This window comes from Falco punctatus (genome assembly GCF_963210335.1).
Source record: "Falco punctatus genome assembly, chromosome: 4".
NCBI lineage: Eukaryota > Metazoa > Chordata > Aves > Falconiformes > Falconidae > Falco > Falco punctatus.
Window position 1 is genome coordinate 102,059,060 of NC_137583.1, and position 25,871 is coordinate 102,084,930.

Genomic DNA, 25,871 nt, shown 5'->3' on the forward strand with positions numbered 1-25,871 from the left:
TGTGGTACAACCTCACAATACGAAGCACATTCTTATCACATGTGTGTGCACACATGCGCCTTGCAGCAGCACCACAAACAGCTACTAACAAGCTCTTACACACAGTGTAAGTGTATAGAGAGGATGGTTGCATCATATACATATGCGGCTTTCTGACCATAACAAAACTACATTGCACTTCTCTCACTGTTGCTTTAATGTTAAGTTTAGAGCCTCTTTGTTTATAAATACTTTCACATTAATTTTTAATAATTTTGAGAAAATTTGGCAGCATAAAGGGTTTTTCCTCTTTTCACCCCAGGAACTGACACACTAACTGGTACAACCCCCTCCCTTCAAACTTTTAACTTACCTGCCCGCTGTTAGCCAAGTCATCCACAGACAGAGAAGGGTCCAGCCTCAGGGATAACCCAAAGTCACAGAGACAGCAGGTTAAATCATTTTTCACCAGGATGTTGGAACTCTTCAGGTCTCTGTGCACGATAGGTGTTTTGGGGCGACCACAGGGTGTGTGATCACTATGCAGATGGGCAATCCCTCGGGCCAAAGACCCACCCAGTTTCCAGAGATCCTCCCAGCTGATAATGTGCCGAGTGAGGTATTCCTGCAAATTTCCTCTAGCATGGAAGGCAGTGATCAACCAGTACTGTTTACCAAGATCTGTCTTACGCTCCTCTGCTGTCAAGAATTGGAGGATGTTCTCATGCTTGAGGTTTACATCTGAAAAAATGTCTTTCTCAGTTTTCCAGGAGGCATATTCTTCATAGGGGAAAATCTTGACTGCCACAGTTTCATACTGCTCTGATGTGTTTTGCTTCAGTTTGGCTTTATACACTTCAGCAAACCTTCCTTTGCCAACGACAACGTCCAACTCAATGGGCAGCAATTCTGTGTTGTGGTTGATGTTGTTGGCACAGGTAGAGCTGATGTCTGAGCGGTCATCATCTAACATAATAGCACAAACATCACTGCAGTCCTTATGTTTCCTGGGCTTAACATTCTTCTCCCATGCCTTGTTGAGCTTCCTCTTCTTATGAGTGCGGTAGGCATAAAAGATAACAATCACAGCAACAGAAATCACCAGTAATGGGACAAGACTTATGATTGTGACTTTGGAAATTTCATCTTTCTCCTCTGGCTTATGAGGGTCATCTATAAAAAAGCACAGAAGAAAGGCATACATTAAAAAGATATCATAGCTTTATATATACATGAGGCTGTCAATAATTATAATTTTTATCCAGAGTGTAATAAATGATCTCCTCTACTAGCAGTAAATAATAAAAATTTTCACTGCTTTCTTACTTCAAAATGTTGTTTTGCATATAGGCCTCCACTTAACAGGACTTCCCTGCCTGCTTCTTTTATAAAAAGCCAAAACTTGATGGGCAAGAACCTAAGGCAATTGAATTGCTTTGCTCTTCTCTCAGGCTCTTAATACGTTATTGAGGAAACCTTCACTTCCCTGAATACAATAGCCAAAGTCTCCTGCACTTACTCTGTCGATGTATTCTTGACAGATCTGCCCCTTTAACCAGTAATTACTAGAAGACATAATTTCACAATGCAGCATGTGAATTCCCACTTGCCCAGTTATCAGTCCAGATCCAGTATATTTCAGTGGGATCCATGTAAAGACATCTTCAGGAAGCCTGTCTGCACATGACTACTGCATGTTAATATTCAGGCACAGTATGTATGCCTGCATACACATCTGAAAAACAAAACTTATTCTCATACTTGGATGTATGTGAAAGAGTGTTGCTAGAACAAATTCAAACACCTGCATGTACACAGGTATTTGAATCCTGCAGGCAAAATCAGGCGACACATCAGAACTGTTGCCCCCCCATGTTCTTTTTGCATGGATTTGTGTATCTGAAAACCTCCTCTGTGTGCCACTTGCTGGCTGTATGCTGGCTGTCCTGGTGTAAAGCAGTAGATAGTTCACTCCAAACTCTGTAGCTGGTGCAGTCCACACACTAACACATTCTTAGGTGGAACATACAGGGAGTAGGAGAACAAGGAGGACATATTATAGAACAGGGATATGTTCTGGGAACGGTACAGATCATTATTCTAGAGGTGAGAGCTGTGCTGTCATCTCTAGAAGTGATCTTCCGGTTGTCTTAGGGAAGATAAACATTTTAAAATGGAACGGTTTTCTTCTGAAAATAAAGAAGCAGGGTCAGATTTTATCTGAACCTGATTTGGTTGGACACATGGAAATGTGCTCTCTCAGCCTATTTGTTCCTTTGAGTCAAAGCAAGTGTACTATATTATCTTTCCATGAGGGAGGGGGGTGATTGGAAGATGCCCTGGCAGTCTAACCTGAATGGAATAAAACAAATGAAGCTGCAACCTGAGTTAAACAAATGGCTTAGGCTGGCAGCATGACGCTCTGGTGGGTGCTGACAGCAATGCCATCAACTCGGGTTCCGTGTGTTGGGCCAAGTAAGTCAATATGAAAAGGAAAGGTTTAATAAGCTCTGAAGGGAAGTTGCCACTAACTGCATTAGCCACAAGCCTCTGTTCCCTTTACTCTGTGCCTCTCAAAATTAAAGTGAGCAATGCTGAAAGGGGTAGGGGAAAAGAGTTTACCATTAGAACAAGCAGTACATGTGACTCTCCAATGTCGCTGGCAATCACTTTTCCATTGGAAACACAGCTGGCTGGCAAGCAGCAGGACCCATCAGCTATTCAAAGGCAGGTGACAAGACATCTGAAGAGTACATTCTTCTTTATTTGGAAGAAGGCCTGAATCCTGAACCAGGATGTGCTTCCTCTGTTTGAAAGGTTCATCAACCAGATGTAGAGCAAGTAATTCAATCCTAGCCTCTCTCATAGGGTTTCAAGGAAAAGGAAGTGCCTTTCTAGCTCTGACATTCCCAGCTAGCACAGGTCAGTGGCATTCACTAGCAGCATTTACAAAGAATGTATTTCCTTCATTTATGCAAAAGAATGTTTTAAGACAATCCTCTCTTCCACACCTATGCAAACCACAAATCCTTATCATCAAGTGATTTCCCTTGTCAAGAAAAAGTGAGGAATTTTTAAACTTTTTAAATTTTAAATTAAAAAAAAATACCTAAAGGTTCATCACAGATTACGGGCACCCCTTCTGCTTCTCAACATGTTGAAGAGGGGGAAAAAAACCCCAGTTTTTTTATGGTCCTTACCGGAGGAATATATTTAGAAAGTCCAATGTCACTGTCAGTAAACAGATTTACATTGCTTATTCCCATGTGCATTCTTCGCTCTCAGAAAATCTGCTGTATAAAGAACTTGGGAAACACCCTGGTAAAGAACTGACTACATTACGGGATGGCCGTTTTGGCTGCAAGCAGGCTGCAACTGCATGAGCACAACTATGATCTGTAACAGATAAATAGTTTTCTATCAGATAAAATAGTCAGATAAAATAGTTTTGATGAAGATCTGCGGTTTGGTTTTGTTTTGGGTTTTTTTCCCTGGACCACAGAAAAGCATGCTTGAAGTTTGGACCCCACTCTAGGAACTGAGTACTATGTCATCTATACCATACGGTATACTCTTAAACAAAGATGGACATGCCTCTTCGGGGCCCTTCAAGCCCTTTTTCTTTGCCACAGAGCTGCAATATATAGCCCAGATATTTGGAATACAGATGTCTTTCTCAATGAAGGAGAAAAAATGCCAGGATGTGTTAGTTCTCTGTCAGAGTTCTCTCTATGAGTCCAAGCAGTTGGAGGCATTCGATGCATGTTCAGCTCTAGCTGAGAAACTCACCAAAAGCCGCCACTCCATGATTGTTATGGCTCCCTGTGTGAGGGGCTCTGATCATCCCTGCAACGCCCTAGAGCAGACTATTATTTCGGCCTACAGCTGAAAAGTCTCCAGCAGACTTCACAGCCCTTTGGCGCTTCCTCTTTGCACAAGAGAAAGCTCTGCTTCTGGTGCAGGGGGATTTTTGGGTGCAAGAGAGAAACTGTTGATGTTGCAAATATCACTTGAAAAAGAATGAAAAAAATTTTTAATCAGAGCAGAAGCGGAGCAGTTTGGCCACTTCCTCTGAGTGCTGTATCGTCCTGCACCTCTGCTGCAAAGTGACACATCCGCTTTGGCATTGTCCCTTGGAGGAAGTAGGGGGGCAGGGGGTGAAAAGCTTACAGCTGCACGTCCCCACCTAAAGCAGCAGGGCCGACGGGTGTGCTCATTTTCAGTTTTTAAGACACTAGACAAGTCCCACTCCAGGCTTGTGAAGTGCCAGAATGATCACCCAACAGGGAGAGCTGAATGACAAGGCTGAACCCTGAGCTTCGGAGGCAACTGAGCTGCCTGCCAGCAGAATTAGAAGGTGCAGCAGCAGCAAAGAGCTGGTGGCACCGAAGGCTGGTCCAAGCACAGCAAGGCACTTCTGGAACTGCCTTTGATTTTGACTGCTGATAGGAGCAGAACAAAATCAGCCCTTCCAGCACAAGCTAAGGTTGGGGTACTTCTCTATTGAATCTGCATTGAAAGTCAGGGCAGGATCAAAATTCAGAGCATATCTGTTTGTTTGCATAGTGGCTAGCCAACATTTTCTGGCTTGACTACAGGAATCTAAGAATAAATATGTTCATTTGCTTATAAATAAATACCTATGACTCAAACCCCACATTTTCAAAAACGGGAGTGCAGCTTCCTCTTTCTGAGCACCAGAATGAGCAAAATCTGGCTGCACAGGGAGGCAAGGAAATAGTTAAATGAAACAGCCTTTCAAGTTTTGCAAACAAGCTCCTAAATAACTTTCCCCACCCAGAACTATTATTTAGGCAGATCAGTCCTTTCTTAAGCTTCAAAAGAGCCTATTAATACAGCGTAACAATAGAGAAGTTGAGCTAAAAGAAAGCTTCCTGTATGCAGTTTAAACTAAGCACAAGCCATCTGCACAACCCTGAACACCACCTAAGCCTTTGGGGAACAGGGCTCAGGTGCCAAGGAAAATGGAAACACCGCACCACCTCTGTTCAGTCAGGAAGCTTCAAAGCACAACAGCCTGCAAATTCTTTAGGTTGGATTGGGTGCTTTTGATTGAACTTCGGTGTCACTGAACTTCGGAAGCAAGAAATAAAACAATGGCAATAAAATTAGGACCCGCACGGAGCAGCAAGAAATGCACAGCCAGTACAGACATAACTACTTCAGTGCTGTTTGCTGCTTAGGCAAATTCTGAAGTTGCTGCCTATTCAACTGCTAGCCAAAGCCACACAGCAGGGCGCAAACATATTTGATATTGGCAGAAGTCAGGTTAAACATATCGACACTGATGTATTGTTGCAAGCTTGTTTACCGTCTTAAAACCCCCCAGAAACACAGTCACAAAATATGGTCCCAGACCCGGGACCGTGATCCAGTTATTTTGCAAGCTTCTGAGGCACAAAGCTGCCCTTTGAGCTGACTGAAGGACAACTCCATTTTGCAGCAATTCTGAGGTTTCAAAGTTTGATTTCAATTCTACACTGGAATGAAAACTAACACTTTTTGAATGTTTTTGCATAAACAGAATTCTGTTCGAATGTTGCAATTTGGCAAGAGATATGAGTGCTGAATCCCCACCAGTGAGGGGACTAGCATGGGATATGGGAGCTCCAAGTTCAAATCCTGCTCTGTTTGATTCAGGGAAGGGCTTTTCATCTCTGGTTATTCTGAACCAGGCAAAATGTGGGTTTGGACCTTATGTGCATACCAATTTCTGGGCAAGACACTTAGCAATAAAATATGGAAAAGTCTGCCCATCTCTTTAGTGCTACTTTCTGGATGAAAACTAATTCCATCAAATGCTTCATTTTCAGTGAAATGAAGTTTCACTCCAAACAGCTGTTTGGGGTAATTTAGTTTATCTCTACTGAGGAATCCTCAAGTCACAATGAAATTCTGTACTTCAGTGTCTCATGTACCTTCTAGAATTTGGTCCTTTTAGAATTAAAATGGCTTGGAAATCTTCAGCAAAACATTTGTGGATGGGAAATACTGATTTTCAAAACAGACTCTGCTTCAGACATTCCTGTACTTTTCCCTGAAACCCCTATCTTGAGGATGAAAATGGTCTGAAAGTTGACGTAACTTTTGTGCTCAAAAAATTCTGCTAATTTTACAGGCATTGTGGATGGGGGTAGAGAGATTTTTCATTGTCTCTGTGTGTGTGTGTCTTTTTTCCTTAGGAAAATAGTTGATCTGACACAAAATACTTTGAAATAATCAAATTCAAATGCTGCACCTCAAACTAACCTGCATTTTTTTATCTTGACAGTTTCTTGGAAACATTTTAATTTTCCAGCCTTGCTGGAGATGAAGAATTTTTTTTCAAGTTAATAGTATTTTGGGGCAGGAAATCATTTCCACCCGTCCCGCAGCTCTATGCTGAACCATCTCTGATGGCAGAAGACAGAGATTACTAGATTTTAAAAACAGAGTGGACTCTATCTTGCTATCCAGTGGAAAATAAACCCTGACATTTCTTGTAGACTATCCTGAAAGTTAAATTCCTGCAGCCAGTTTGTGAATTTGACATGAGTGGTTTTGGACTAGGTAAACCAAGTCTGTCAAGGCCAGTAATTTGTGTTTGTATGTCTTCATCTTTTAATCTAAAGACAACATTGCCAGGTTATCCAAAACATAGTCTCTGCTGAAGCAGCCTCCTGGAGAGGCACTAGGTCCAGTAGTTGGCAGGACTGCCTGGCCTGGTATAGAATCATAGAATCACATAGGTTGGAAAAGACCTTCCAGATCATTGAGTCCAACCATTAAGACGGGACTGCCAAGTCCACTGCTAAACCAGGTCCTTAAGTGCCACATGTACAAATCTTTTAAACACCTCCAGGGATAGCGACCAAACCACTCCCCTAGGCAGCCTATTCCAGTGCTGGACAACCCTGTCAGTGAAGAGAATTTTCCTAATATCCAATCTAAACCTCCCCTGGCAAAACTTCAGGCCATTTCCTCTTGTCCTATTGCTTGTTACTTGGGAGAAGAGACCAACACCCACCTCGCTACAGCCTCCTGTCAGGTAGCTCTAGAGAGCAACAAGGTCTCCCCTCAGCCTCCTCTTCTCCAGGCGACACAACCCCAGTTCCCTCAGCTGCTCCTCACAAGACCTGTGCTCCAGACCCTTCACCAGCTCCATTGCCCATCTCTGGACACGCTCCAGCACCTCTACATCTCTCTTGAAGTGAAGGGCCCAAAACTGCACACAGGATTTGAGGTGTGGCCTCACCAGTGCCGAGTACAGGGAGACAGTCACTGCTTGTGTCCGGCTGGCCCCACTGTTTCTGATACAAGCCAGGATGCTGCTGGCCTTCTTGGCCACCTGGGCACTCTGCTGGCTCATGTTCAGCCAGCTGTCAACCAGCACTCCCAGGTCCTTCTCCACTGGGCATCTTCCCAGCCACCCTTCCCCAAGCCTGTAGCACTGCCTGGGGTTGTTGTGACCCGAGTGCAGGACCCGGCACTGAGCCTTGGTGAGCCTCATACAATTGGCCTTGGCCCATCAGTCCAGCCTGTCCAGATCCCTCTGCAGAGCCTTCCTGGCCGCCAGCAGATCAACACTCCTGCCCAACTTGGTGTTGTCTGCAAACTTACTGAGGGTGCACTCGATCCCCTCATCCAGATCACCAATAAAGATATTAAACAGGACGGGACCTAGTGCTGAGCCCTGGGGAACAACACGTATAACTGGCTAGCCAGCGTAGAGCAGACCCATCCAAGCCATGAGCAGCCAGTTTCTCCAGGAGAATGCTGTGGGAGGTGGTGTCTCAAAGGCTTTACTAAAGTCTATGTAGACAACATCCACAGCCTTTCCCTCAAGGGCAGAAGAAGCAGCAAGGTAAAGCCATCTCTAGGGCCTGTTTCTAAGGCTGTCTTTCTAAAGCACTGCATGGCTCAGAATTTGGGCCCTAAGTATGTTTGCTTAAAGGTGTGGGAACTCATTCACTTGACCTTTTGGTTATTTGCCAGCCTGAATGTTGTTTTACAGTCAACACATAGGTGGCAAACCAGACCCAGCCCCTGGAGAACTTAATGCAGGCCACTACCCTGTGCCATCACTTACCACCTTTCCTGAGAAGTAGTAAAGCAAAGGTATGACCAGTTTTGGAGAGCTGTGGCACACCCACTGCTGCTCTCCCCTGGGGGCTATCAGCTTTGCCCTCGGCACATGACTACCCATGACCAGGTGATCAAGACTGAAGACATTTCTGTTATGCCCAGGGAAAATCCCAGTTATATGCATTACATGTTGGAAGAGTCATGCATATGCAACCACCACCTGATGGGAATGGCTGCATCTTAGTCATCGGGGTGGGAGGCAGGCAACTTGATTGCCTCTGGGTGACTTACTTCAGTCAAAAGGCTGAGAAGCAATGATGTAATGGATATTTTATGTATTGTAAGCAGAATTTCATTTTTCAACTGATTGCCAAGTATGCTATTCAGCACCCAGGAGGTTTAAGAAACTCTTAAGCTCTAAGACAGAACAAATATTTCCTTGCTGTTTTATTCCCTCACTGCTGGCTAGAAACCGTAATTCCTTGGTTTGCTGGCACAGCACCTATTTGTTTAAAATCTAAAACCTCCCACCTCTGGATGCATTCCCTTGTCTCTCCCATTCTAACAGGTCACTTCACTGTGTGTGCATGGCATCTCTCACACATTTTGTCTTTTGTAACTTTCCTAGTCAGTGATACGAAAGCTGACATATTCTAACTTTACATGATGTGACTGTGTTTCTGTGATACATGCCTCGGTTATACAAATCAGTGTCTGCTGTTTGCTGGTGGTTTTCTGGAACAAATCAATCTCTCCAGTTTCAATATGTTCCAACAGATGCCACACATTAACCACTATTTTTATTCTCAGCCTGAGTTTCACCCCTCCAACCTTTCCCAAAATATTATGTTGCCAGTGTTAGTTACAGTTTGTTTCTGTCTGTAATTATTAAAGTCTCTTCCATGACAACCTGATAAAAGGTTGGCCACATTCCCACACTTATTAAGCTCTCAAGTGATGCAAATTGTAACAAATATGCCAACCAGACTGGAAGAGCGCTGCCTAGTTTGTTTTTACACAAATCTGTAACTGAGCTCTGCATGGTTATTTTCCTAGGAAGCGAACAATATAAATAATACAGAGCAAAACAAAATTTTGGCTTCTTTTGCCTCTTTCCATTCTATTTCCTTTCTATCCCACTAAGTGAATCAGACATTCAGTATTAGACAGCCTCTCCTTTGGTTACATACATCTGCAGGCATTGGGTGGGACTCTGTGGCTGCAAATACCTAAGAGGAAACATAGAGAACAATGCCAATATACAAGCAGAGGGAGGCTCTGTGCAACATTATGCAATGCTACTGACCTCTTTTATGGGGCAGCTGGAAGACAGTTACCTTCTGAACATGTTAGTTGCATAACAGAAAAACAGATTAATGAAAGCGTTTGTTAAAATCCACTTGGCAGCAGTCCAGCTGTAATCATCTCCCTTCTGCTGTTCCTTGAGCACTGGACAACTCATCACATGAGCATTTATGGCCTGGTGGCTGTTTCTGCACAGATCTTAAGTCTGCTCTTAAGTTTGAGATCCTCCTATGTAGTCAAGTAAATTCACTAACGCTTTGACTCTAGTAAGGAGAGGAAGAGGAGAGAAAGAAAGGAAAAGACAGGGCAACATGTTAGAGACAAGTGAGAGATACCAAGTTAAGGAAACTCTTAAAACGTTATCCATACTTCCTGCGATTGGGGCGCAGGAGAAGGCATCATACAAGCATGCTTGTGGTGGTTCAGGCAGCAGAACAATACCAGGTCTCCCAGGTAACAACTGTACACAGTGAGCAATCACAGCACTTGACACTGCAAATCCATAGGCTGTAATTTGTTTGGGCAAATGACTCAGCCAGAACTGATTAAACAAATACATCTCTTACGCTCTCAATTAGCAAACTCAGTGAAACTGTGATCAATGTGAAGATTGTTAGCAGCACAACACCCTCCCCCACTCTGACATGCTTCCCCAATTAGCTCCATTATTCTTATAAACTCTTGTTGACCTGTCAGTCATCTCTATCACTGAAGTTTTGATAGTTCAAGGTAGCTTTTTGGATGATTCAGATAATCATTAACAGTTGTATACATTGTTGCCGCTAAAGGTTTCTCCCATATTACCACTGATGTGTTGGGAACGGCCAAAATAATGACCTCATCTTGTAGTAGACGGGGAATAAACAGTCCACCTGGACTAACCCACAGACACCTTGGCTGCAAGTGCATGGAGATCTGCATAGAGTGAACAAGGCACGTGAGAATGAAAAATTATCACCGTTTAAGTTACCAGAATGAAACAACTCTAAACCAAAGAGAGCCATGCTACAGGTCTGCAAAGCCTATTTCCAAATTTTGAGAGCTCTGGGTTTTTTGCTTGGATTTGAACTTGATGCCCAGGATAACAACTGCAATATATAATGACAACAGTGCTTAAGGGATTTTTTTTCCTGTCTGCAGTCTCCAGTGCTGGGGTTACCCTGTTGCATGCTGCTGAATGGATGTGTCTGAATAAGCCTGTGCAACAAGAAGAAGTTGCACTGCATAGCAGGCAGGTCATGCACCGAGCAACATGCAGCTATCCCATTTCCTCGGCTACAATGAGTCCCTGGTCATCTTCGCCCAAAGGGAATGGGTCTGACTTGAGGCTGGAAAGAGCACAGTCCTACTTGGTGCCTTTGGGTAAACAAGCCTTGACTTCAGCCAAATAGCTTAGGATTGCTAATAAAGAAGAACTTTGTTAGGCATCGGTCATGCTTGCACTAGATGATGAATAGAGGATAGGAGATGGTGTAGCAAAGGCAAAGCTGAGGAACAAAGCTGCGCAGACACCGAGGGGAGGCATGGAACTGTGCAAACAGCTACAGACAGACCTGGTTCATCACAACAGGTCAAAACATAAGAAGGCAAAGCAAGATGCAGAAGATCCACCAGAACAACTAGACATCAGGGAGTAAAAAACCCTGGTAGTCCAGGCCTACACTCATCTTTTCCACAACAGCAGGACCAGGCCCCTGTCTGCCACCCAGCCAGGGCCTTTTCCCCTCCAATTTTGGCTAATCTTTTCCAGTGGTTTTGCTCCCTGGCTTTGCCTTCTGGTAACACTGATATTAGACATTTGAATAAATAATAATTAAAACACACTGGCATTGAGTTTTGCTGTGAGAAGCATTTTTCCACCACAGGGGTGTAAGCTGCTTGCCAGTCACCCACAATTTTGTTTGGCAAAAAAGAGAAGGATTAAAAAAATAAACACAGAGTAGTCAGATTTGCAATGGCTACCTGTCTCCTGTATATTATTTCTCCAAGAACTACAGGACATTGTTTGGAGTAATTTTGCACACAGTATTTTCTACCAGCTGCCCATGGCCTGAAATGCCAGGGATCTGAATCAGGGTCAGCCCCCTGACACAGCAGAACCACAGGCATGTTTAGGCACATGTCTGACTATGTCTTACTTATTTTGCAGATTAGTAATTTCAACGAAAGTCCGTACAAGAAACAGGCATTTGACCTGGATGTAACTACTTCAAATGTTTCCAAAGCCACGCTTGGGTGAGTCATAACACCTCCCACTACCCAAAACCTTTAGGTTTGTGTCTAAAAATGGAGTCAGGAGATTTACCCTTCACAGTCAAGACAGATACAAGCCAACAGTGCTATGAAACAATTCTTCTATAAGCAATAACAGCTCAGCTGTGAATCACTGGAAGGTAGTGACTAACCTCTGGTGGAAATTATAATTTGTTGCCTTACCCACAACTTTCTTGCTTACCTCAGAAACACCAGGAACGAACTAAATCTGGTCTGTCTTAAGTCTGCACTCAGAAGGAAGAAGAGCTAGGACATTGATCATTTATAGCAATAGCTTGAAAGGAAAGGCTGTGATTAACAGGTGAAAAATTACTTTTTAAAATTATCTCAGTTTCTGCTAATAAATGAGTACAATCACTTTTTGATCAGGCTTTTTTAGACTAGCTTTTGTCCACTCTCTAAAACTATAGGATGTGCAAAAACACTGCAAGAATTCTTACTCTGATGTACAAGAAATGTAGAGGGGGAAAAAAAAGGCAAGAACAATGTACAGAATAGAGCTGGATGACAGTCATTCCAAAGGCAAAATTATTACAGGCTATTATCTAGTTGTCTGGAGGAGCCGTGGACCAGCTGGCTGTGATGTTCTGCTCAAAGTTAAACACAGACAGGAAACCGCATGTCTGATACTGTAAAAATCGTTTGTCTTCCTGCCATGGCTAACCAGGCAAGCAACCCAAAGGGGCTGTTTTCATTTAAAAGAAACACTAATCCACAACAATAAAAAAGGAATGACAAAGCCTCAATTCTCCCCCCTCCCAGCTGGAATTAATGCTTGTGTTTGTGAATGAAGTGGAAGTGTTACAAATTGAAGTTTTACATTACTTTTTATCTTATTTACTTACTACATGTGAATGCAGGACAGTTTTCATGAGTCACCTAGAGTGCTTATAGCATGTGACCTACAAGGAAAAGCTCCACTCCAAAGAGTGAATGGAATTAGGGTTAAAAATATTGGGGATTAATTTATACTAAGCTCCTTTTAGGCTGCTCTGGAAGCATGAGAGGAGGCCGCAGAGTTAATGTGAATGAAAGTACTTGGTGTTGAATTTATAGAATAGTTTTCATAAACATACACACAGAAGACACATTTGTCAAGCAATTGTATTCAGCTACATAGCTCCAGGATAAACAGCTATAACATGACTAATTTATAACCAATTAGCCAAAATCCACAAGGGTGTGGTTCACTTTGTATAAAAACTCTAGACAGCTGACACAGAGTAAGATCTTTTCACTGGGAACAATAAAATCAAAGCAGTCTGTTAGAATTAGGTCCTGGGTCTACCACCTGTGCTCCCGTCAGTACCAGTATTTACTCCAACTCCTTTAAATCCCACCCAAGTAAGGGTTGGTCATACAACCATGGACCAACAGTCAGGTTGTCTGGTTTGAAATAAAGCTTGGGGAGGGGAGGAGGTGCCACCAGATACTGATAGCCTGGGCCAAGGGAGGCGAAGACTTTCTAGCTTGCTCTTGGCTAATCTGGTGTGGTTTTGCAACCTTAACTAGTTAGCCTTCTCGGAGGGCTGGGAAGCAAGAGCTAGAAGCCATTCACTTGTCTGCCTCAGTGCAGTTATGCACCACGTTTCCCAGGAGTGGGAACAGTGTCCCAACCCTTTGTATTCTCAGGCAATGAGGATTTGATAATATCCTTTTCTGAGGAACCTAGAGGTGATAAGGATGGGTCCTGTGTGCCATACTCATTTAGAAGTGTGTGCACACAAAGTTCTCCACAGGAGGCCTTGCACTGGCCTGCAGGAGACCTGACTGACCTCAACAAAAGAGCCATTGTGGGATCCAGCAGGTAGAGAAAATAAAGTGAGATGTGTGCATGCACATATGCACATCTGTGTATGCAGCATGAGATCCACCAGCACTGCACACACCTGCACTGCCTTTACTGTATTTGCAGTGGTCTATATAGGCATTCATGAAGTAGAATGGGGACAGGTTATGCACTTGTGATTTGTTCTGTACTCATATTTCACTGGTTTAACTGAACTCACATACATGTCCTTGTGCCGTAGCAAGCATGAGCTAGCATATCCACCAGTGAAGGAACCTTCTAGCTACTTCACGCCTACTGCAGAGCAAGTGCAGAATGTCAGTTACAACAGAGAAGCTGACTTTAAATTCACATCCTATCAAGTTACTCAGTAGTATAATTATATACAGATGTCACACTATGGCAATACAGCCTTTTAGAAGAGACAATACCTTAAATATGACATTTGCCTCTTGATTATGTTTTATTACATAATTGGCGTATGTTGCATTTTGGTGTGTCAACAGAACAACTCTAAACATCTCACTTTCATCTTTTCATTAACTTTTAAGTGCAATATCTTGAGCTGAGTATCAGACTTAGTTCAAAAGGAGGACAGCCTGGCAGGAAGAAATATTCTCTGAACACAGAAAAGAAAGGTTGAGGTTTTGCAAGACTCGGAAGAGACCAAAATAGCTCCTGCCACTAGAAGTTTTCCTCCACAAAATGCAATTCTGAAGTCCATTGGTATGACACAGTTAATATTACTTGCAAAGTATAGCCTAGGAATGCAGGGTAAATTATTAAACCTACCTGATGGAAAAATGAGCATATCATTGCATTCTTCACCTGTACAGGAACACATGAACATCAATCCACCATCTTCCTTCTTTTCCCTCATCAAACACTGCTCTGAGCTAGAGTCATCCAATACATGATCATACAGTGTTTTCTGGGGATCATGGCATATTGTTTCTAATGTCACGTTTTCATCATTCTGTCTCCTAAAAATGAAAAGAGAAAATTGAAATCAAAGAAGGAATATTTTACAAAGGGAGCAGACAGGACTGTGCCTGCCTGAAATTTGCCTCTTTTGAGAACTCAAATGGGATTTAAGGAGTATTATATGTTCTTCTCCAGCTTTCCTGAATGGGATAAATTTGGCTGTGTCTGGACTCCTCACACTGGGGCATTTGTACAATGGCACAGCTATTCCTGTATCATATTACCACTAAGCTCCAATGAGTACCTTCAAAAATCTCACCCAGAATTATTCAAGCTAATGCTCAATGAACTGCTGTGAACTTCGGAACATACTTTTGGTTTTTGTGGTCACTGTGCAGACTGTAAAAATCTGTGGGAAATTATGATTAAAAGTGAATTATTTCCTCAAAATCTGAGGAATTTCTAGTGAGTTGGCCTTTTCATTTTGCTTTTAAAGTCTACAATCAGCACAATTTCTGCACTAAAGAAGTTACCCTCATAACTGAAAAAGAATAATAATAAAACCAATACAAACACTAACCATAGAACTGGTGCAAGCTTGAGTTGTCTTGCTGTCAGGGAAATATTTGCAGCTGATATTCTGGGCCACATTCCTGTGTTTTGTCCTGGTCCACAGATTGTATTTCATTGACATAAGACTCAGAGGCAAAAAGCACTTTACAGTTCTCAGCTAATTTGCCTTTTAGATAAATTGGCATGAAAAATTCAGAATCTATCTTAAATTACACTACAGCCATTTTGTATGGCAATAATAGACACTGACCACTTACTAAAGGAGCACAGAACTAATATGGAACAGCACCCTGGACTGATCCTGCATTTCAAGTGTCTACTTCCAATTATGCTGAACATCTCTTCAAGTCAATGGACACAACTGATTCCTCAATAAATGAATTAATTATGTCTTTCTGTAAGTGGTTCTAATGACATTCCTAAATCAGCAGCAATGTTGCAAATAATCAGTTCTGTTCCTTTCATCCGCTTACAAACTGATCAAGAGTGTTTCTGGTTTTCTTTGGTAGGATTGGCTTACCATATATGGAAGGGTGAAATGCCAGTTTTTAGACTGGGTTGCAAGTTTAGAGAGAACAAACCCTAAAAAAGTGTTATAAGTAATTTTCATCTACTCTTGATTTCTTTGAACCTAGACATACACTATATGAAAAGCACCATGCCTACATTTGTCACTACATACACAGATTTTTTTTACCATCAAAAGGAAGTATATTTCTACCTATACATGCTAAATAAGCCTCCTGTGATAGATCTACATGATCTAGTTCACTTTGAAACCTGAGAGAGAATTGTCTTTCTTCAGCAAATGCCACCACAATCTACTCTGAATCTCAAATCTGTTTCTACTTTGAGTGCTGTGGGTGGATGCAGCTTAATGGTTTGAGCAAAACCATGCCTCTTTTCCAATAAAAGCATAAGCTGGAACAGAACTGCTTTAGAAGAAAAAAATCCCCAGAACATTTCATATCAGAATTGTTTTTAACCTCAAGCAACTCTCAATATGCTGAGCACAGACACAAGTTGGAAGAGAGAGAGCAAGGCTGGTGAGGTAGCAGGGACATTCTGAATATCAGAGCCATTCAGGAAAGTACTAAGTAATGATGAGTAAGGGTGTGCTCCTCTCCCTACCTGTATGAAGAAATAACTTACCATATAGCAACACAGACTTCACTATTCTTCTCACAGATAGCAGTGATGTTGCAGTTGCTCTTGCACTGATGTTGGTTTGAGCAGGTTGTTACTTTAACATCACAGAATTTGCATAAGTTTGGCATTTGCAATCCACTTTCCTTATTTCTGTCTACAGGTGACATAATTTCAGCTTAAAGAAAAAAAAGAGAAGGGAACTCAATAATAGTGGATTATCAGATTGTGTTATTGCTCATTATGAAGATAAAGTTTTCAGCAGCAGCAAACAAACATTCCCTCCCACCTTAAATTAGAAAATCATTGATCTTTCACAGCTACCAATTTTCTTTACAACAGGGCAAGTGCCACAGTGTCAAGACCAGGTTAATCAAAGGGAATTTGAAAAGTGAATTCAACTTTTATTAACTTCAGAGGGCAAAAAAGTGGCTTTTTAATTTGCAGAATCAAGCTTATTCTGAGTCCAGTCTGCACTGCAATAACTACTCTGCAGTCACCCATTTGCATTATTCATAGGTAGCATATCTGTCCCCCATGTATAATATATTGCATCATGGTCTGTGTGCCAAAGTAACTGTGGTGACCATACTTGAAATGCATGTCAGGTGGGTGACATCATTATGACATGGATCATAATGAATTTTGCAAGTTTCTCTTTACTAACCTGAGGCATAACCTAGGTGTCATCCCTAATCTGATTACTGTTCACACAAGAAAACACAAAGCTGGAACTGACTTTCCACTTAAGGTAGATGGTCTGCTAGAGGCTGTGGGTGAAACTCAAGCTGGAAATGCAACAGAGCATCTGTGCAGCTCATGTGATCTGCTACTGGAGTCCCTCTGGGCTAACTCAAGGGGACTTGAACTCAAACTAACTTTCAACGACAGCCTGTCTTGTAGAAGTCTACTTTGACCCAACAGCTAAATTTCTGCACCCAGGCATTGAAGAATTACTTGCTTACTGGTTCTGAATTTTAGTACTCACCATCTGCTTCAGTATGGTAGCAGTAAGAGAAGAGATATTTTTTTGTCCCAGTGTACGAATTTCAGGAAACATATTTTTAGTTCAAAAACTATTTTGAAAAGCCAGCATGACTACAAGGAACAGAAAATGCCAACATAAACTTTTTTCTAAAGCTAAAATGAATATACAACCATCTGAAGTGAGGCAGACTATAACAGTTTCAGTCTGACTCACTTTGTAATATATTTGGAAAAGTAGGTTGAACCACTTTCAGGGGATACTGGGCTTCATATAACACAGCCTTCTCTTGTAGCCTCCTGCATGTTTAAACTATGTTCATATTGCTCTCTGTGGCCAAATGTTGCTAGTCAACCGATAATAGGCAACCAGGGATTCGTAATTTCCCCCTCTCTCCTCAATTAGCTGAGAAATCAATTTTTTTCCTTCTAGAACTTCACTATTTACTACCATTAGAATATTTTATTACAGGAATTAAACATACATGCTTTTTCCAGAAGGAAATAAAAAAGGCCTCTTGCTAACATTTTCAATGGATTTCTGAGCCATTGTGGGGGACTGAGAGAAGTCTTCCCTCTTTGTCCCAATCACACATTCTTCTCATCACTAGCATGCTCTGGTACTGACCTAAGGTCTCTGATGTTAATGCCATTATATTAAGTGGCAAAACTCCCAATGATTTTAATGGTATAGATGAAGCTCCTACACAGAGGGAAGGGTTATGATGAGCTCATTGGGAGCACTTACTCGGGTGGAGAATGCTGGCAGTATGTTACGGACTGGATGAATTTTAAGCCCCAGGTAAATATTTCTTGTTCTTAATTATTTGTATTGCAACAACTCCCAGAAGCCATTCAGAAGAACAAAGCCTCATTGAAGTAGGTGTGGTAGAAACTCAAAAGGTCTTTAATCTAGCATTCTATAAAATATGTCTTAATATAATCATCATTAATGGCAAATTGCTCCTCTCTTCCGGATGGCAACTCTTATTTACCACATGTTGAAGAGAAACTAATAGTTGTACTGATTTGTCTAGCTTCCAGTAATGATCAAAACAACCTGATAATGAGGGACTGACCCTCTACCCAGTAAAAGACAATCTATGGTCCTAAAAGCCTAGACAGACAGGGCAGACAAATATCAAGGGAGAGATGAAGTTCACCCAAGTTCACACAGGAAACTTATGGCAGGGTGCCAGATGGCTCACAGCTGAACACAGGGGAAAGGCATCTGCTGCTCAGACTGCGAAGGCTTTAGCTGCATCTACACTGCGTTCAGCTCTGAGCTCAGGTGGCTTCACTGGGCAGCTGTATCGCGAAGGGATGCCTCTGTCATAGACACACCTCAGTCCTCTCTAGTGCCTGCAGCACTGGAGCCAAAAGGCACGTGAAGGGCAGGTCCTTAGGTAAATTGATTCAAGCACATAATGTTTGTTGAGAGGCAGGGCTTGTTCCTGTGCTGCCCCTGGCCATGCCAGGTTCTGACAAGACTCATCCACTGGAACAAACAAATGAAAATACACTTGGACCTCTTCCAAGGAGGGATCTCCAAACCAAGCAACTTGATCTAAAAACCGAACAAAACAAAACAAAACAAAAAAAAAAGAAATGGAAAAAAGCTATCTGGAAAGCAGCAATCCCCTGCAAGGTCACTAACAAGTTTCTAAGTTAGAGAGGTAGGCCTTAATTCTATTATCAGTAAAAGGCTGGGTAGTTAGGGCCAGCTAATTTCTGAACAGGTTACATTAATGGCAAAAGCTAATGGGGTTTTAGGACTGCCAGATCTGACTATATTTCAATTTTCTCCCCGAAATTCTTGTAAGAGGCTGACAGTGCAGTGTTTCTTTATTCATGCGTCTGGCAGTTCAAGGTACTGGATAAACTGCCCAGCTGGACAAACTTTCTTCCATGCTTCAGCATCTGATTTAAAGTGAGACTGGAGTTTACTTTCCCTAATACTGTCACATTGCTCTAGCAGGTGTTAGTATGTTCATTAATACAGCTCAGCCTTGCCCACTGTGATAACCCGACCAGATCCAAACTAAAGCCAAGTTTGACTTTCCTCTGTCAGGCTGATGCTGAAATCAATCCCTGCAAAGGGCCTGAGATGAAACTTGGAGTCAGACGTGAACCTCAACATGACTCTTCTGATCATAGCCTGCTACTAGAATCTGAGGACTTCAAAATCCAGGAAAGATTGGTCTCCTTCCATGAACTCAGACCTGTCTCTAATCATCAAAATCCTGCCTGGAGAATGACAAGTTGCTAGGGTTCTTCTAGACAAGTGTATTCACTCATTCCCTGAGGGTCCCACAAACAGTGAGTGGTTCACTACGAGCAAGATTGCTCCACTTGTAGTCACTTGAATGTCCATCTTTAAAAATGCTTGACTATCCTGCTGCACAATTCACACTCCATGAGCCACCTGCTCAAGGTTCTCTCCTGTTCAGACAACCAAAGTCACTTGAATACTGTGGATGGAGGCAACCTTTCATTTTGCATGGAGGAAAAAAAAAAGTGGATATAATGGGAAAGTCAAGGAAGAAACCAGATTTGCACGTCTGAAGGCAGCCATCCTAAAATGTGTGCTTGTCTCCTAAACTTTGAGTTTTGGCATCTACTCTCTAATGTTAGTTTTCTTATTTTGACTTCTGCAGGAAGCCTAATTCTAGCTTTCCTTGCTTCCTTGTCCATGGAGAGGGCTCCAAATAAAAGACTGCGGTTTCTTGGCTATGAAGCTTTCAGTCAACCAGTTCAGCACAGATCAGTCACCGTGGTTAAAATGCATGGAATATGCAAGCCAGCATGTGGGTTGGAAATTACGGGAGAGAAACCAAAGCAGCTGCATAAGAAACAACAACTCCATCGATTCTGGTGGAGCCAGGCTTGCAGGACAACACTTTTACTCTATGGTTCATGTATTTTTTATGATTTCTCAGGACCTTATGAACAGTATGCCCTCACCCAAAGTCTATTGACTCTTGAAGTTGTTTGCTTTGTGTCTGCTCTTTGTAGATGCATAACTCTCATTGAGGCCTTAGGCTACAGTTTACATTCCTCTTATTTTTTTAGTATCATTACAGAACTCTCAAAAGCTAACAACATTTAAATAAAGACTAAACCAACATGCTGTCTTTTGAGGAATATCTATACTGAAAAACATTATCTATGTCTTAGGATGCATTTCAGAAACAGCAGCCAATTTCTCTTACTCCTATCTTGTAAAATACCATTACTGCATTTCTCTTCTTTCATCCAGCACCTCTGGTACATGTATACATATAAAATAGCATTGCTGAGAAGATAGATCCCATCCCTTTAAAAAAAATAATAATTGCTGATGGAAATGTTGGGATGGGAAGTCAACTACTCAGCTGCTGTGAAATAATTCTACCTGATGGGAGAGACTTTACTCTGCTACATCATGGAAATCTGTGAGAAGGAGCATGCCTTTATCAGAAAGCCTTGAAGAAGATTGTCCTTGTTCTCCCAAAGAGCCCAGCTTCACAACAACATATCTCAGTGGCATGAAGCACAGTAGCAGCTATGAAGAACATCCAAGCTGTAATACCTTCTTGTCAAACAGAAAGACATCAGGAGTAGTATGAAAGACAGCATTTTTTTCTGTTTTGCCTACCACCCACAGTATACATGTGATCTATAACCTCAGCAGAAGTTTGATAGTGATGTGGATACTGCCAGCATCATGAAAGTGGAGAGGTGATGATGCAAAAGCACATTCTTTGACTGATATTAATACTGATGAATTAATTGCATGAGGGAAAGAGTCAAGGAAAATGCATGATCCCAGCTTTGCTTTTAAGACCTGGATATATCCTGATGGTTATTCTCAATTATACAGATTATGTTCACTGCAGTAATACAAGGAAGAAAAGACAGAATCATAATAAACCCCAAAGATTCAAAAATTATGACATGCAACATCACAAGGCTAGGTAGAGAGATCATGGAAATAAAGGAAGGAAAACCCCCAAAAGCTAAACCCAATCAAAAAACAACTGCTGGGTTTTCCTTTATTTGCTATTGCTGCCTGGACTCTTAGAGTACTTTGAGTCATGTTTTGAAACTTTGGCCATAAGCAGGAGGGTTGGAATTGCTGTCTAACTTACAGAATGCAAAGATAAAAAGAAAATAAATCGCTGGAATCCAGGAGCTTAATCCTCAAGAAAAATATCAGCTATCATATGACTCATCATAAAATCACAGGAGCTGGCAACACTGCAGATCACCTAGTAACTCCCATAACAACACCTTCAGGGGTAACCCTATAAAAGTCAGTTACAGCTGCCAATTCTGAGCTTAATGCCATCATGAGTTGAAATGGAGAGTCAATCTGTGAAACGTACTCCCATACTCACTATGTGAGTATGAACTCCCATAGTTCATGCTGCCTCGGATGCTGCTTTTAGCTGCGGTCCTTTATCTCAACTATGATTTACCCCAGTGGGATTACCATGGGCACAAGACTTCTGTGACTATTTCTGTTAAGATTAACAGCAATGATTATCAAGAGCGTTGAGACAGCCTCTGTAAAGCCAACGTGAGCTATCTTTTATGTACAACTAAAATACGTCAGAGAAAAATAGGTTCCATAAATGTTTAGCTCACCAGATATTTAACTATGCCTGTGGCAGGGCTCCAGAAAACCACATTCCTACAGATTCTTTTGCAGAATCTCTCTGCCTTGATCTGTATCATGTATAGTCACAGTTCACTGATATCACCCTGGTCCGCCCTTAGCAACTTACTCCCCTTTTCCCTTGGAAGGTGTTTTACCTCTTAGGTTTCCTTTTGATCTTCAGCCTTCCAGCCTAGCACAACAGCTGCCTTAGTCAGTACTTAGTCAGTAAAGACATGCCTTTAAGTGTAGCGATTGCACTTTTGTCTGCAAAATGGCTGGAACCTTTGTGTTGCTTTCCTGATCAAACCTCACCCAGGCTCTGCAAAGGATAAAGACCAATATCACTTCCTTCTTAGGAACTCACTTCTTCATGGAGTACTTGGAGGAGATGCATGTCATGGCTTATCCCTGTCATGTAATGGCTTTTGCCCATCATATGAAAAAAATGTAAGTCACGCCTATCAGATGGCAACAGTACAAATGTTCATGTAACAACACACACACACAGCCCTGCAACCCATCCTGTCGCAAAGCAGCCACCATGGGATGGCAGGGAAGAAGGGTCTGGTGGGACACGCAGGCCTTCAGAAGGTTTGTGTGGACTATGACCTGCTCTTCAGCCACGACTGAGAAGTCTGCTAGAAAAGAAGAGGGCAGGGCAAGTAAGCCATTCTTAACCTACACCTAGCCAGAAGTAGCCTGGCCACCCGCAGCTGAAGGAAGGCCAAAGCAGAAGAGCTGGTTCACAGCGGGAAGGCCACTGATGATCTGTGCTGAAATGTGGGAAACCGCAATTTCCCACTGACCAGCCGGCAAGGAGCAGGGTAAGGTACGCGTGGAGGGAGAAAAGGAAAAAGGAGCAGGAGTTAGAAAACTTCGTTTAACTCGTCTCTGCAGTGGAAGTGTCTGGCTTTTAACAGCAAGTGGAACTGGCAAACCTTTGCTTTAGGGATTGCTGCAGGCACTGACACAGAAACGGAATCAAATCTGGCAGGAGCTGTGGGGGAGGGACACAACCAGAGAATATAAGCGAGAAAACAGCATACTAAGCTGGAGATTTTAAAGATAACAATCATTCTTGTGTTTAAAGCATTAAAATAACACTATTTTTATCCGCTACTTCCAAAATGAGCTAGCATTGGCGGTTTTAATCATGGGCTGGGCTCTTCTCTGTAGTGCAGGGCATGGCAGTGAACTGCCTCAAACACGCCACAGAATAGAGCTTGCTGCCCTGACTCCCGACTGACACTAGTGCCGGTGTGAGAAGACTCCAGCGCAGCACTTACAATAGAGGTGTGAACACATCCTGAAAACAGGTAATAAAAATAACATTACTGTGATGGTTCAAACACTGAGATGGATTTCTACCTGTGGATTTTTAACTTGCTGCTCTCTTCCGCATTTTCTGGCCACTGTTTAGCACTCCATGGTAGGCGGAACAAAAGAATACTGTCTCCAGGCAAAAAGGCTGAAAACAAATCTAAATGATGGGTTCCCATAGGGCACTCAAAGGGACATTTCATCTTCTCCCGACTTTAACCCGCAGCCTCCCTAACACAGCCGGTAAACAGCACACAGCACTGGAGAACCGTATGCAATATAATGAAGATCAATTTATTCAACTATGACTACAGGGTCTAGGTTTTTTCTGCATAATGCATTAAGTTTGGAATTTACTGGAAGCTGTCTTTGGTGGTTAACTCCTTCTGTGACTTCAGATATACAGTGAGTATACAGCAGTGCTCATCTGGTTCACAAGATTAGGAAAAACAGCTTTCCTGCTTTGTTGAAATAACCAATTCATGGTTCAGAACTGACATCTGCATAGCTAATTCTGACCTATCGATTGAAAAACATACCCAGCAACTTCACCTCCCTTTGTATTCTTGCCTGCCCAGTGAAAGCTGCCATTACTTCACTTGAAACAGTCCTGAAAAAGTATAAACACTTCAGCTCTGTACAAATACTATTTTTCCAATTTACATGCTTTGACAATAGACAGCAGTCATTCAAGCATTATACAGTTACACACAATTAAGAACAATTTTGACTCAGGAAAACACAAATGTGTCCCCATTCTCAGTTACAGAGCCTCACCACAACAAAACCATGCAATTGAATCATCTAAGTATATTGAACGGAGTTTCTGAACCCATTGTACCTCTCTCTTCAGGTAGTTAAGAAAGCCTGTTTATAGAAACATGCTTTTCTCCACTCTCACCCCCTCAACAGTCACACCGCCACCACCTTCCTACTTCAAAATGTGATAGGGGTCTTCATTCTTCATAATGGCATTGGGGAAGGTGATCATTTGTCCTGAAAGAGGCACATATTCCCTCCAAAAGCTTAGTTTATATTTCTTCCCTTTCTCTCTGTTACTACAAGAGAAATGAGGTATGTCCACTTTAAAGAGTTATTCATCCCTGTTTTCAAGGGCCTCTTTATGAAACTCCCAGTTTCCAACAGGGAACTTCAGGAGTCCACCCAGTGCAGGTGGAACACTACTTTAGGTCATTTTGTAATAACGTTATGGCCAAGCTATTTCTATTAGCTGTGAGGTATTCCACAGAGACACATCCTGGCTCTTCAGTTTACCTGCAGGACTACTGAATGTGCTCAGTGCCACATACAAACTGAAAAATCCATGAGATCATAAAAAATTGAATCATATTCTTAAGGCATCAGCGCTGCTTACCTAAAGGCACGTCTTTACTATTCACTAGCAGGAGGGTGTGTCTTGTGATATCTGCTTAATGCAAAGACGAATCTTGTCGTCTTTTTTTAGGAGCATCCCCACAGGACAGGCTAGAGGTGGGAGGAAGGCAGAGAAGTTTCGAAGCCTATGCCACAGGGCAAGTGACCGCACCTTCTGCTAAATTTCTGGACAGCAGAACACATTCGGATCTATGGTAGGGGCTAAGAGCCTAACTTCCAAAGTCTTAACAACTTCCCGCTGTACTATATTGCCAAACCTTGCTGTCCTTCCCATGGAGAATTGCAGTTGTAGTACCTGTGATGGTCAGAGTAGGTGGGCATATGGGTACAGTTCCTACTTCTCCCTTACACAGAGAGAGCTGTCGTGCCAGCTCATCACCGTGACACCAGAGCGAGCAGGCACGCGGCATGCTGTCTGTGCAGATGGAGCTCTGCCCTCAGCTCCCACAGACCACTGCACAACCAAACCACACGGAAATCAAAAATAGTAACATACTTGCTTGGCCAAACACTCACAAATGACACTCCTACAGGGCTTTACTCATACTTAGCATATGGCCTTTTCATGCTTAACTTTCCAAATGGCTTCAAGTAACGAAGTGCTGGCCTGGCATACACACCCTACCACATGAGTTTAACCGATTAAATTAAAGGGGTGGAGGTTTTACAGCTTTGCATGTGGATCATCAAACCCTCTTAAAGCTGATTTACCTCAGTATAGGTTATATTAGGAACAAGTCTAGCCAGTGTCAAAATTGAGAATTGCCACACACAAAGTTGTTGTGGTTTACTTTTAAATCAACTATAAGCTCAAGAAGTGTGAATTCTGTATGTGAAAAAAGCTTTCATATACTTTACTACCTACCTACAGCATTTTCAATAGGAATAAGGAAGGCTAGATAGACAGCAGAAAATATCTCCTCCAAATGCAAAATAGTAATGATTTAAAGACTGATCTCTATGCTGGCAGCGTACAGCAACTCAGGTGGCAAAAAGCCAAATCCTTCTCCTGAAACTACAGTTAACTCTTGCTACAGTTAAGCTCTTGCTAAATACATGTCCACTCTAGTGTATCCAAAAGAGCAGACTAAGAACTAAAATGTAGAGGAAACTGTGTAAATAATACCTAAAAGCAGCTGCTGTGCCTTATGAAGAGTTAACACAAATGAGCAGATGTTTATTAATACTGTTCATGCACTCAGGAGACGGGCAGGCACTTGCAAACCCTCTCTGGTCTCAGAGAAGAACCTCCAGGAAAGGTCATGAAATGTGTTAGTTTGCAGGGAGATTTTTGCTTGCTTTTTACAGTACTGAAAATGAAGCACCAACATTAAGACTGTGACAAATCACACAAAACAGGAAATTCAAAGTTATGTCTGACTCCCCCAGGTTCCTTTTGATACAGCTAGGTCACTTGGTGAATCAGAAAAAGTATTACTCCTGTATTTGCCATTT

General features: G+C 42.2%; 1 protein-coding gene across 2 annotated transcripts in view; it reads right to left on the reverse strand.

Moving 5' to 3' along the window:
- The window catches only part of TGFBR2 (transforming growth factor beta receptor 2), a 61,249-nt gene that overhangs the window by 17,855 nt on the left and 17,523 nt on the right, over positions 1 to 25,871 (reverse strand). For both annotated transcript variants that reach the window (XM_080387329.1, XM_080387328.1), the window contains 3 exons: positions 16,082 to 16,253; positions 14,225 to 14,415; positions 353 to 1,152 (listed from right to left, as the gene is read on the reverse strand). In XM_080387329.1, the coding sequence (XP_080243455.1) occupies positions 353 to 1,152; positions 14,225 to 14,415; positions 16,082 to 16,253 (1,163 nt within the window). The remainder of the gene's footprint in view (positions 1 to 352; positions 1,153 to 14,224; positions 14,416 to 16,081; positions 16,254 to 25,871) is intronic.